At 47.0% G+C, this 12,969-nt stretch overlaps 1 protein-coding gene across 2 annotated transcripts in view; it reads left to right on the plus strand.

The window, feature by feature from the left end:
- Positions 1 to 219: 219 nt before the first annotated feature.
- The window catches only part of LOC124044901 (guanine nucleotide exchange factor DBS-like), a 72,039-nt gene continuing 59,289 nt past the window's right edge, over positions 220 to 12,969 (plus strand). The window contains exon 1 of one of the 2 annotated variants that reach the window (XM_046364171.1): positions 220 to 584. In XM_046364171.1, coding sequence (XP_046220127.1) covers positions 506 to 584 — 79 coding nt within the window. In that variant the 5' untranslated portion in view covers positions 220 to 505. Of the gene's footprint in view, positions 585 to 12,325; positions 12,807 to 12,969 lie in introns of those variants that run through there. The other variant, XM_046364164.1, reaches the window with a different exon arrangement.

Consider the following 12,969-nt stretch of genomic DNA (forward strand, 5'->3'; position numbering starts at 1 on the left):
TCTAGGTCTGCATTGTGTGTGTGCATGTTGAGGGTGCATGCAGTGCATCTGTGAGCCAGCCCCCTCTTTTCCTCCTCTCCAGTGCCGACATCCTCCACTCTGCATCTCTCTGTCACTGCAGCTGGGGACATCTGCTTCCATCGCAGCTTCAGCATCCTCCCCATCCCCTCTGTAGCCAGCATCCTATCTCTTCTCTAAAACATTACTCTCTTCTCTCCTTTCTGCAGCACCTCTCTCCACTCACATCCTCCACACCATTTGTAGTGCGAGCCAGCCAGGCAAGACCCCCCACCCCCAATAGCATCCTTACCCTGGGCTAGTGACTGTGCAGTCTCCCCCCTCTTGCCTCTTCTCCCCTGGGATAAGCAGCTACGCCAGTCCCTCTCTCCCTCCACCACAGCATTGGCTGTCTGAAGTACCAGGGAGACAGGCAAGCAGGCTCAATCTCTCTCCAGCCACGGCGTCCCTTTTCTGGTTAACAGGACTCCCGTTCCCCCTCCTGAGGATGATCCTGTGGATGAAGACGGAGGAGATGGCTCTAGGAACGATGCTGGAGAGTCTCCGACTGGTCACCCAAAACATAGGTGTGTATCAACAGCATCACTAACAATAGAAATCTGAGTAACATACAGGAGGTACTGTTGTTAAGAAAGATTTTTCTGAAATGTAAAGCCAAAACGTAGGTAACGAGCATGAACAGCCAAAACGTAGGTAACAAGAGCATGACCAGCCAAAACGTAGGTAACAAGAGCATGACCAGACAAAACGTAGGTAACAAGAGCATGACCAGACAAAACGTAGGTAACAAGAGCATGACCAGACAAAACGTAGGTAACAAGAGCATGACCAGCCAAAACGTAGGTAACAAGAGCATGACCAGCCAAAACGTAGGTAACAAGAGCATGACCAGCCAAAACCTAGGTAACAAGAGCATGACCAGCCAAAACGTAGGTAACAAGAGCATGACCAGCCAAAACCTAGGTAACAAGAGCATGACCAGCCAAAACCTAGGTAACAAGAGCATGACCAGCCAAAACCTAGGTAACAAGAGCATGAACAGCCAAAACGTAGGTAACAAGAGCATGACCAGCCAAAACGTAGGTAACAAGAGCATGACCAGACAAAACGTAGGTAACAAGAGCATGACCAGACAAAACGTAGGTAACAAGAGCATGACCAGCCAAAACATAGGTAACAAGAGCATGACCAGCCAAAACCTAGGTAACAAGAGCATGACCAGCCAAAACCTAGGTAACAAGAGCATGAACAGCCAAAACGTAGGTAACAAGAGCATGACCAGCCAAAACGTAGGTAACGAGCATGACCAGCCAAAACGTAGGTAACAAGAGCATGACCAGCCAAAACCTAGGTAACAAGAGCATGACCAGCCAAAACCTAGGTAACAAGAGCATGACCAGACAAAACGTAGGTAACGAGCATGACCAGCCAAAACGTAGGTAACGAGAGCATGACCAGCCAAAACGTAGGTAACGAGCATGACCAGCCAAAACGTAGGTAACAAGAGCATGACCAGCCAAAACGTAGGTAACAAGAGCATGACCAGCCAAAACGTAGGTAACAAGAGCATGACCAGCCAAAACCTAGGTAACAAGAGCATGACCAGCCAAAACCTAGGTAACAAGAGCATGACCAGCCAAAACCTAGGTAACAAGAGCATGACCAGCCAAAACATAGGTAACAAGAGCATGACCAGCCAAAACGTAGGTAACAAGAGCATGACCAGACAAAACGTAGGTAACGAGCATGACCAGACAAAACGTAGGTAACGAGAGCATGACCAGCCAAAACGTAGGTAACGAGCATGACCAGCCAAAACCTAGGTAACGAGCATGACCAGCCAAAACGTAGGTAACAAGAGCATGACCAGCCAAAACGTAGGTAACAAGAGCATGACCAGCCAAAACGTAGGTAACAAGAGCATGACCAGCCAAAACGTAGGTAACAAGAGCATGACCAGCCAAAACATAGGTAACAAGAGCATGACCAGCCAAAACATAGGTAACAAGAGCATGACCAGCCAAAACATAGGTAACAAGAGCATGACCAGCCAAAACATAGGTAACAAGAGCATGACCAGCCAAAACATAGGTAACAAGAGCATGACCAGCCAAAACGTAGGTAACAAGAGCATGCAAAATGTAACCATGACCAGCCAAAACGTAGGTAACAAGAGCATGACCAGCCAAAACGTAGGTAACAAGAGCATGACCAGCCAAAACGTAGGTAACAAGATACCCGGGACTCTAATCAGGGGAAAGATCTGGGCATGACCAGCCAAAACGTAGGTAACAAGAGCATGACCAGACAAAACGTAGGTAACGAGCATGACCAGCCAAAACGTAGGTAACGAGAGCATGACCAGCCAAAACGTAGGTAACAAGAGCATGACCAGCCAAAACGTAGGTAACAAGAGCATGACCAGCCAAAACGTAGGTAACAAGAGCATGACCAGCCAAAACGTAGGTAACAAGAGCATGACCAGCCAAAACCTAGGTAACAAGAGCATGACCAGCCAAAACCTAGGTAACAAGAGCATGACCAGCCAAAACATAGGTAACAAGAGCATGACCAGACAAAACGTAGGTAACGAGCATGACCAGCCAAAACGTAGGTAACAAGAGCATGACCAGCCAAAACATAGGTAACAAAAGCATGACCAGCCAAAACGTAGGTAACAAGAGCATGACCAGCCAAAACCTAGGTAACAAGAGCATGACCAGCCAAAACCTAGGTAACAAGAGCATGACCAGCCAAAACCTAGGTAACAAGAGCATGACCAGCCAAAACCTAGGGAACAAGAGCATGACCAGCCAAAACCTAGGTAACAAGAGCATGACCAGCCAAAACCTAGGTAACAAGAGCATGACCAGCCAAAACCTAGGTAACAAGAGCATGACCAGCCAAAACCTAGGTAACAAGAGCATGACCAGCCAAAACCTAGGTAACAAGAGCATGACCAGCCAAAACCTAGGTAACAAGAGCATGACCAGCCAAAACGTAGGTAACAAGCATGACCAGCCAAAACCTAGGTAACAAGAGCATGACCAGCCAAAACGTAGGTAACAAGAGCATGACCAGCCAAAACCTAGGTAACAAGAGCATGACCAGCCAAAACCTAGGTAACAAGAGCATGACCAACCAAAACCTAGGTAACAAGAGCATGACCAGCCAAAACCTAGGTAACAAGAGCATGACCAGCCAAAACGTAGGTAACAAGCATGACCAGCCAAAACATAGGTAACAAGTACATGCTCATTTTAAACACGTCTGAGAAGATAGTGTCGCCTTACCCAACAGTATGACTATTAAAACATTGCTATATGTGGCGTAGTTGTACACTAATTGGTTTGTATGTTATCCTTGTCAATGACCGACCCATCACTGGTATGGGAGGACACTTAGCTATGTTCTGTGAAGCTGTGTTTTGGAGCTGAAAGGTAACGTGTTTGTGTGTATGCAGTGTGGTATTGAGTCATCGGCACCTCTGCAGGGGGATGTAACGACTCTGGAATTGGCTTGGTTTTTCCTGCCTGTTGTCATGGGGTGACGTCATGTCTTTACATTTATTTGTTTTAGAGTGTCAGTACCCGTGCCGCTCTAGAATACTTTGGTTGATAAGTTTAGATCAAATGATAGAGAAGATAGACACATAGAGGATTTTCTCTAACATAACCACCATACCTGTTGTATTACATGGTTACTACTGTATTACAATAACCATGTAATATAGGACTCAAACATGGGTGTAAACAGAAGATTGTAATTCTGTTTCTTTCACCACTATCCTGAAGTTAACAACAGTAAATGTGTAGGTCTGTAATAGGAGACCAGGTGGCCCAGAACATGCTACTTCACGTCTATATCTCTCATCATCTCTCCTGACTTGGAGTTACACACAACATCTCCTCTGTCACTGACATTCCTTCCTACTGAAGCCATGTTTTTACTATATGTCATGTATGTGTAAAATGGTTTTGGTCATAATGTATATCCATCATACATTTCTACTGTCTTTTGGTGCAGGTTTACACACAGATTGCAAACATGAACTGTTGCTGTGAGTGTTCTACGCCTGGTTGTCATTGAGTTTTGTGAGTTTAAAAGGTGGTGGGCTATATCAGTTGTGCATTTTATGTGTATTATGGACAACATGTACTTACATATACATAATATCAGGTATTATCTATTAGATATGATCCTCCCTAGCCACAGGATATACTTATTAGATATGATCCTCCCTAGCCACAGGATATACTTATTAGATATGATCCTCCCTAGCCACAGGATATACTTATTAGACAGCCAATAATCCTCTCAATCCATCTCATCCTATTAATGTGACTCCTGCTGGACTGGCCTTCTATTGAGTTACACATCTATGGCTTGATCCCACACACGCACGCAAACAAAGGCGTCCTCTAACACACACACACACACACACACACACACACACACACACACACACACACACACACACACACACACACACACACACACACACACACACACACACACACACACACACACACACACACACACACACACACACACACACACACACACACACACACACACACACACACACACAGGCTCAATATCAGCTTTAGGCCCAGGGGGACTGCTCTCCAGTGTTGATATTGGCCATATGGATTTTGGTCAGGCAGACTTAGAGAAGTGGTATATCAGTCTGTAACTGTCAATATAGAAATAACAGTTACCAAGGCAACACCAGTGTCAATGTTTTGGCTGTCTGCTCGTTAGAATCATACAAGCTTTTGAGATATTATTCAGAGGGGCTGTAGTTTGTGTGTAGTAGCATGGGCATGAGTAATCTAGTACTACTCTAGTACTCGAACGGATGTCAAAGCTCCACCTATAAACTCACATAGGCCTGTAGGCTACAGCTATTTGGTGGAATGTTGCTTGCAGTGTTCAACGTGGAATTGTTCATGCATTCGGAAAAGTCCAAAGAACAGGCAGCATAAACTAAATCAAACGTCCGTATATCAAAAACAACACATTTTGGTTTGTAACCCTGAAAGAATTGTCTTTCAACTCGCCAAAATGAGCCTCATTTCAAATGATCACTCTGTAAATAACTGTTCCAGGCATGAGATGTGCATGCATTACTTCTCACTGGCAACTTTTTTCATTTGGAAAAATATTCTGTTGTGTTATATTACATGTTATTTTTACTATAAAATAGTTGTGTTGACTGTGGGCTCGGGAAATGTGTGTCTTTCTGCTAAATTAACAAAACAAAGCTATGACATTGCACAGCCATAGCTTTTACTAGAAAGCTCCACTGCTGAGGGTACTGCCTTTTTCAAGATTGTGTTCCACGATATAATATGACCAGTTGATATTACGGTTTCAATAAATGTCATCTTAAATAGTACTTCATTTATTTATGGACTGAATATACAGTACCAGTCAAAAGTTTGGAAACACCTACTCATTCAAGGGTTTTTATTTATTTTGTATTATTTTCTACATTGTAGAATAATAGTGAAGACATCAAAACTATGAAATAACACATATGGAATCATGTAGTAACCAAAAAAGTGTTAAACAAAATCAAAAATATATTTATATTTAAGATTCTTCAAAGTAGCCACCCTTTGCCTTGATGAAGTGCTGAGCACTTGTTGGCTGCATTTCCTTCCAACTCATACCAAAACATCTCAACTGGGTTGAGGTCGAGTGATTGTGGAGGCCAGGTCATCTGATGCAGCACTCCATCACTCTCTGTCACGCCTTGGTCATTATATTTTGTGTTTTTGGTATATGTTTGGGTAAACCAGGGTGTGACATGGGTTTATATGTTGTATTCGTATTGGGGTTTGTATTAATTGGGATTGTGTATGATTAGGGGTGTGTCTAGTTAGGCTTGGCTGCCTGAGGCGATTCACAATTGTAGTCAGTCAGCTGCTTATCGTTGTCTCTGATTGGGAACCGTATTTAGGTAGCCTGAGTTCGCGTTGTATTTTGTGGGTGTTTGTTCCTGTCTTAGTGTTGTAGTCACCAGATAGGCTGTAATAGGTTTCTCGTTTCGTTTGTTGTTTTCTTATACCGTTATTTCATGTACCGCGATTATTTTTTCATTAAAGTCATGAGTAACCTACACGCTGAATTTCGGTCTGACTCTCTTCATACAACAGACGAACGATGTTACAGAAACCCACCACTCACAGACTGAGCAGCGTGTGAACTGGCAGGATCTGAAGGAGGACGTTATGGACAGTAGAAGCATGGATTATACGACGTGGGAAGAAATTGACAGGTGGGCGGCCGACCCAGAGCGAGTGCAGGAGCCCGCCTGGGATTCGCTTCAGCAGTTGCAGTGGGAGAGACTGCACCATTTGGAGATTTGGACATGGGAGGAGGAATTAGATGGAAAAGGACCCTGGGCGCAGCCGGGAGAATATCGCCGTCCCAAGGAGGAAATAGAAGCAGCTAAAGCGGAGAGGCGCAGGTATGAGGAGGCAGCACGGCGACGCGGTTGGGAACCGGAAAGTCACCCCAAAAAATGTCTTGGGGGGGGCTAGAGGGGAGAATAGTTATGCCAGGTAGGAGACCTGCGCATACTCCCTGTGCTCACCGTTGGGCTAGAGAGACCGGGCAGGCACCGTGTTATGCTATGGAGCGCACGGTGGTTCCAGTGCGGGTGCAGAGCCAGCTGCGACACATACCAGCCCTTCCTATTGGCCGGGCTAGAGTGGGCATCGAGCCAGGTAAACTTGGACAGGCTCGGTGCTCAAGAGCTCCAGTGCGCCTGCACGGTCCGGTCTATCCAGAGCCACCTCTACACACCAGTCCTCCGGTAGCAGCTCCCCACACCAGGCTTCCTGTGTGTGTCCTCGCGCCAGTACCACCAGTTCCAGCACCACGCACCAGGCCTCCAGTGCGCCTCGCCTGTTCAGCGCAGCCAGCGCTTTTCTCCCCTCCTGCGCTGCCGGAGTCTTCTGCTTGTTTAGCGCAGCCAGAGCTTTTCTCCTCTCCTGCGCTGTTGGAGTCTCCCGCCTGTTTAGCACAGCCAGAGCCTTTCTCCTCTCCTGCGCTGCCGGAGTCTCCAGTCTGCCCAGTGCTCCCAGTCTGCCCAGTGCTCCCAGTCTGCCCTGTGCTCCCAGTCTGCCCAGTGCTCCCAGTCTGCCCAGCGCCGCCAGTCGGCCCAGCGTCGCCAGTCTGCCAGGATCCGCCAGAAGTGCCAGTCTGCCAGGATCCGCCAGAAGTGCCAGTCTGCCAAGATCTTCTAGATCGGCCAGACAACCTGAATCTTCCAGTTCCACCAGCCAGCCAGGATTTACCAGAGCCTACTACCTGCCTGAGCTTCCTCTCAGTACTGAGCTTCCTCTCAGTACTGAGCTTCCTCTCAGTACTAGGCTTCCTCTCAGTACCAGGCTGCTTCTGTCCCGAGCTGCCCCTCAGTCCCGGGCTGCCCCTCTGTCCTGAGATGCCCTTCTGTCCTGAGCTGCCCCTCTGTCCTGAGATGCCCTTCCTGAGATGCCCCTCTGTCCTGAGCTGCCCCTCTGTCCTGAGCTGCCCCTCTGTCCTGAGATGCCCCTCTGTCCTGAGCTGCCCCTCGGTCCCGAGCTGCCCCTCGGTCCCGAGCTGCCCCTCAGTTATGTGGGGATCAGGGTGAGGACTATCAGGCCGTGGTCGGCGGAGAAAGTGGATTATCCCAGGACGCGAAGGAGAGGAAATAGGACATTAATGGAGTGGGGTCCACGTCCCGAGCCAGAACCGCCACCATGGACAGACGCCCACCCGGACCCTCCCTATGCTCTTGAGGTGCGTCCGGGAGTCCGCACCTTAGGGGGGGTTTCTGTCACGCCTTGGTCATTATATTTTGTGTTTTTGGTATATGTTTGGGTAAGCCAGTGTGTGACATGGGTTTATATGTTGTATTCGTATTGGGGTTTGTAGTAATTGGGATTGTGTATGATTAGGGGTGTGTCTAGTTAGGCTTGGCTTGCCTGAGGGGATTCTCAATTGGAGTCAGCTGCTTATCGTTGTCTCTGATTGGGAACCGTATTTAGGTAGCCTGAGTTCGCGTTGTATTTTGTGGGTGTTTGTTCCTGTCTTAGTGTTTTAGTCACCAGATAAGCTGTAATAGGTTTCTCGTTTCGTTTGTTGTTTTCTTATACCGTTATTTCATGTACCGCGATTATTTTTTCATTAAAGTCATGAGTAACCTACACGCTGCATTTCGGTCTGACTCTCTTCATACAACAGACGAACGACATTACACTCTCCTTCTTGGTCAAATAGCCCTTACACAGCCTGGAGGTGTGTTGGGTCATTGTCCTACTGAAAAAGATAGATCATCCATTCACCTACTCTGCGTCTCGCAATGGCACGGTGGTTGGAAAATTTGGTCTGATGAGTCCAAATTTGATACAGCCTGGATTCGGACCAAGGTGTCTGTAGTGATGCCTCTAGCACTGAGATGCAGTACCTTAGAATCTTAATGAAGTAGTCACCTGGACTGTGGTGTGTGTTGTATGGTGTTGGTGTGTGTGTTGTAGGGTGGGTGTGTGGGGGGGTATGTGTGTGTGGGGGTATGTGTGTGGGGGGGTATGTGTGTGGGGGAGTATGTGTGTGTGTGTGGGGGGAAGTATGTGTGTGTGGGGAAGTATGTGTGTGTGGGGAAGTATGTGTGTGTGTGTGTGTGTGTGTGTGTGTGTGTGTGTGTGTGTGTGTGTGTGTGTGTGTGTGTGTGTGTGTGTGTGTGTGTGTGTGTGTGTGTGTGTGTGTGTGTGTGTGTGTGTGTGTGTGTGTGTGTGTGCTGTAAGGTGTGTGTGTGTGTTGTAAGGTGTGGGTGTGTGTGTGTTGTACTGTGTGGGTGTGTGTGTGTTGTGTTGGTGTGTGTTGTAGGGTGTGTGTGTTTGTGTGTTGTACAGTGCGTGGGTGTGTTGGAGGGTATGTGTGTGTTTAGGTATAGTGTGTGTGTGTGTGTGTGTGTGTGTGTGTGTGTGTGTGTGTGTGTGTGTGTGTGTGTGTGTGTGTGTGTGTGTGTGTGTGTGTGTGTGTGTGTGTGTGTGTGTGTGTGTGTGTGTGTGTGTGTGTGTGTGTTTTGTATGCAGTGTGTGTGTTTTGTATGCAGTGTGTGTGTGTGTTTTGTATGCAGTGTGTGTGTGTGTGTGTGTGTGTGTTTTGTATGCAGTGTGTGTGTGTGTGTGTGTGTGTGTGTGTGTGTGTGTGTGTGTGTGTGTGTGTGTGTGTGTGTGTGTGTGTGTGTGTGTGTGTGTGTGTGTGTGTGTGTGTGTGTGTGTGTGTGTGTGTGTGTGTGTGTGTATTGTGTATTGTGTGATGTGATGGTAGATACTGAGGAATCAGTCATGGACAGGTGACAGATTCACCCCTATTAGCCCCCAGGTTCTTTACCTTTTTTTGGGCCAAGACTGGCTCACATAGAGGAATACTTGGCTGTGTGTTTCTCTAGTGCGGGCAATTCCAAACCTCGATGGCCTGATTGACTCCAAAAATCTCCTAATCATGATCTTCAGTTTATAATGACATGTGGTTAATTAGCTGTGTTTGCTAGGGATGGAGAAGAAGTGTGACACCAATCAGGCCCTCGAGGACTGGAGTTGCCCACCCCTGTACTAGACAATTCACCTGTCTCTCTGGTTTTTGATGAGATGTCTTGTTTTTGTCTCTCTTTTTGTGGTCTGTTGTTAGGGAGAATGTGACTTCCCTCTGGCCATCAGAGAGAAATCGTGCCAACATTCACAGAGAGTAGGGAGGGAGGGAGTGGGGGAGAAAGACCTACAGCAGCAACTAGATCTTCTTCACAGATTCTCAGACCTGGGCCCTGACAGTAAATCTCCGTAAGACAAAAATAATGGTCTTCCAAAAAAGGTCCAGTTGCCAGGACTACAAATGATATCTAGACACCATTGCCCTAGAGCACTCACAACTATACATACCTCCGCCTAAACATCAGAGCCACAGACAGACCTGGCTCTCAAGAGAATACAGGCTATGCGCCCACAAAATTAGCTGTAAACTGAGCTGCACTTCCTAACCTCCTGCCAAATGTATGACCATATCAGAGACATTTCCCTCAGATTACACAGATCCACAAAGAATTTGAAAACAAACAACATTTTTATAATCTCTCATATCTACTGGGTGAAATACCACAATGCAATCACAGCAGCAAGATTTGTGACCTGTTGCCGCAAGAAAAGGGCAACCAGTCAAGAACAAACATCATTGTAAATACAACCCATATTTATGCTTATTTATTTTCCCTTTTGCACTTTAACTATTTGCACATAATGTGACATTTGAAATGTCTTTTATTCTTTTGGAACTTTTGTGAGTTATGATTACTGTACATTTTTTTTTTTTTTTCACTTTTGTTTAACGTCTTCTTCACTTGCTTTGGCAATGTTAACATATGTTTCCCATGCCAATAAAGCCCCTTGAGTTATAATGTTGTAACATGATCTGAAACCAGTCAAGCATGTTGTAAACCCCATGAGCAGAACTATTAACTAGAATTACTAAGCGTTTCACTGTCATGCACAAAATCAACCATTATTCAGATGGACACCGTAATAAACCAGATTAGTGACCCTAATATAAAAAACAGACGAAACAGTGCCACCATGTCTATGGCCCACTATGTGTAGACTAAACTGCACAGTTCTCATATCACCCACTATGCCCATTGCTGCTAGAGGCTGGCAAACTGCTTATCCATCTGCCTGTACAGGCTTGTACAGACCTTCTACCCAGAGTTTTGAGGGCAGCTGTGCTTCCTGTTTGATGGCACCAGGTAACTCCTCCTAAACCTGGGTAGAAATCCTAGCTCCGTTATAGCAGGCTTTACTACCGGTCTGTCTCTATAGGGCTATCCAAAGCTTCACACACACGCACCTACGGCGCATGCCCACTGGCCCACCTACGCACACGTATGCGTGCACGGGCGCTCGAACAATCACGCACAGCGATGCCACCTCTCTGTCTCATGATCTACACAGTAGCATATTCCAATAGATAATGCCCAGTCAGTGTTTATGTGATCTAGATGTGTCAGTGTGGATGTGGATTGACTAGAAGTAGGTCAAATCAGCCAGTTAGGAAATCGAGGTGAGGACAGAAGTGATTGCTGCCCAACATCTCTGCCCCCTCTCTGCTGATTACAACACTTTATATTCCTGATGAGCTGAGAGTCTATCTGCAGGGAGATGCAGTTTAGATCAGAAATCACATAAAGAGCAATCTGAGCTCAATCAGCAAGGTCAGTGCTGTCTGCAGCTTGAGTTAAATTGTACAGTGCAGAACACACAGTATCTCTCTCTCTCTCGCTCTCTGTCCCCCCTCCAACAGGGAGTGTCTTTGACAATCTTCCTGGTTTGCTGGTTGCATGATTTGAGCCAGCTTGAAAACCCAGCAAGGTCAGCTTTGACTCCTGTATCTGTGGTTTATGACCAGAAGGGTTGCCAGGAGCCTATGCTTGTTTCAGATCAGTGTTTCTCAACTAATTCCTAGTTGACTGCCAGGGTGTGCATATTTTCATTCTAACCCAGCATTCTGTGCGTGCAGAAGAGAGACAGCAGATTTGAGGAGGTTGAGAATGAGGGGTGAAGCTCACCTACATGACAAACGAGGGCTGTGGGAGGGAGGGAAGAGGTGTATGGAGTGGAGGTGTGATGGAGAGACAACAGTGGTGGTGTCTTGTCTATCCTTCTCTACAATGTTCTCATCAGTATGGGAGAGAGAGGCACTCCTCTCACCTTTTCACAGCCTACAGTAGCAGCCACAGTCTGTTAACCTGCCTGCCTGTTGACTATCACCGCATCTCTGCACACTAACCTATTCCAAGCTTATATGCCTAAACGAGGTAGACACTAAACGGCTGCCATTTTTCCTCATGATCTATTTACAGCAAGAGATGGAGAGTCTGCCAATATAAACCAGCTCCCTCACTCAATGACTAGCCACTACACTCATCTAGATTTAACTCCTCTAGCAGTCCAGAGCTTTCATTGAACTATTGAGCCATGTGTGATTGCTGGCATATCTGATTTGTGTTTGCATTTTAAAATGTTTAGAACGGTATACCATGGAACAAGGGATAGACTTGAGAGAGATTAGTGGTAGAAGCAATGGCTGATATAATTAGCCCCAGCAGAAGGGGATTTGTGCTTAAACGGCTGCCCTCTCTTTCTACCCCTCCTCTTCTCTCCTCCTCTCCCTCTGTTCCTCCCCCCCCCTCTCTCTTTCTCTCTCCTTTAAGTGTTTATGCTTCACTCTAGCTCGGTCGTGATGAGGAGTGTGTGAGCGTGTGTGTGTTCAGTGTCGGGCCCACTGCACTTTCTGAAATCAGTCTTGGCTGAGGCATGAGTGACAGACGAGGACTTAGCTCTGGGGCTCGGCTCTGCTTGGATTGAACTGGACTCCTGTTTCTGGCTGACTTATCTCTACACTATGCATTCACACCTCTACACACAGCCTGCATGTGAGTGTGTCCTGAATCACTCCTCTGAGTGATAGTACATTGCAACTGAATCGGACCAGAGCCAGTCACTTACCTCTTGGAGTGTGTACCGGCGCGGTCTAACTGGGTACGGGTCGGGGTACCTCTGGATGTGTGGGAGCAGCGCGGTCCATAATGTCTGTCCATGAGTTTCTGCGGGAGGGGGCAGGCGAGGTGCCCTCCCGGATCATGAACAGACTGAGTCAGATGATCCAGAGCCTGGACATCTCTGGACTGGCCTCCCCCTTCACCCCCGAAGCCAGCCGAAGGAACTCCTGGAGGGACTGGAACGGTAGGAGAGAATGTGTTGTGTGGGATGGAGGGGAAGGAATGTGGGGTGAGGTTAAGGCGGGGGTTGTTCCGTGGGTCCTTTCCTCTAGGGATGAGGTTCTGGAAGGATTTTGTTAGGGCAGTGAGCCCAGATCATCACACACAAGGTTTCCTGTGGGCTTCTC

Source organism: Oncorhynchus gorbuscha, linkage group LG01 (assembly GCF_021184085.1).
Source record: "Oncorhynchus gorbuscha isolate QuinsamMale2020 ecotype Even-year linkage group LG01, OgorEven_v1.0, whole genome shotgun sequence".
Taxonomy (NCBI): Eukaryota; Metazoa; Chordata; class Actinopteri; order Salmoniformes; family Salmonidae; genus Oncorhynchus; species Oncorhynchus gorbuscha.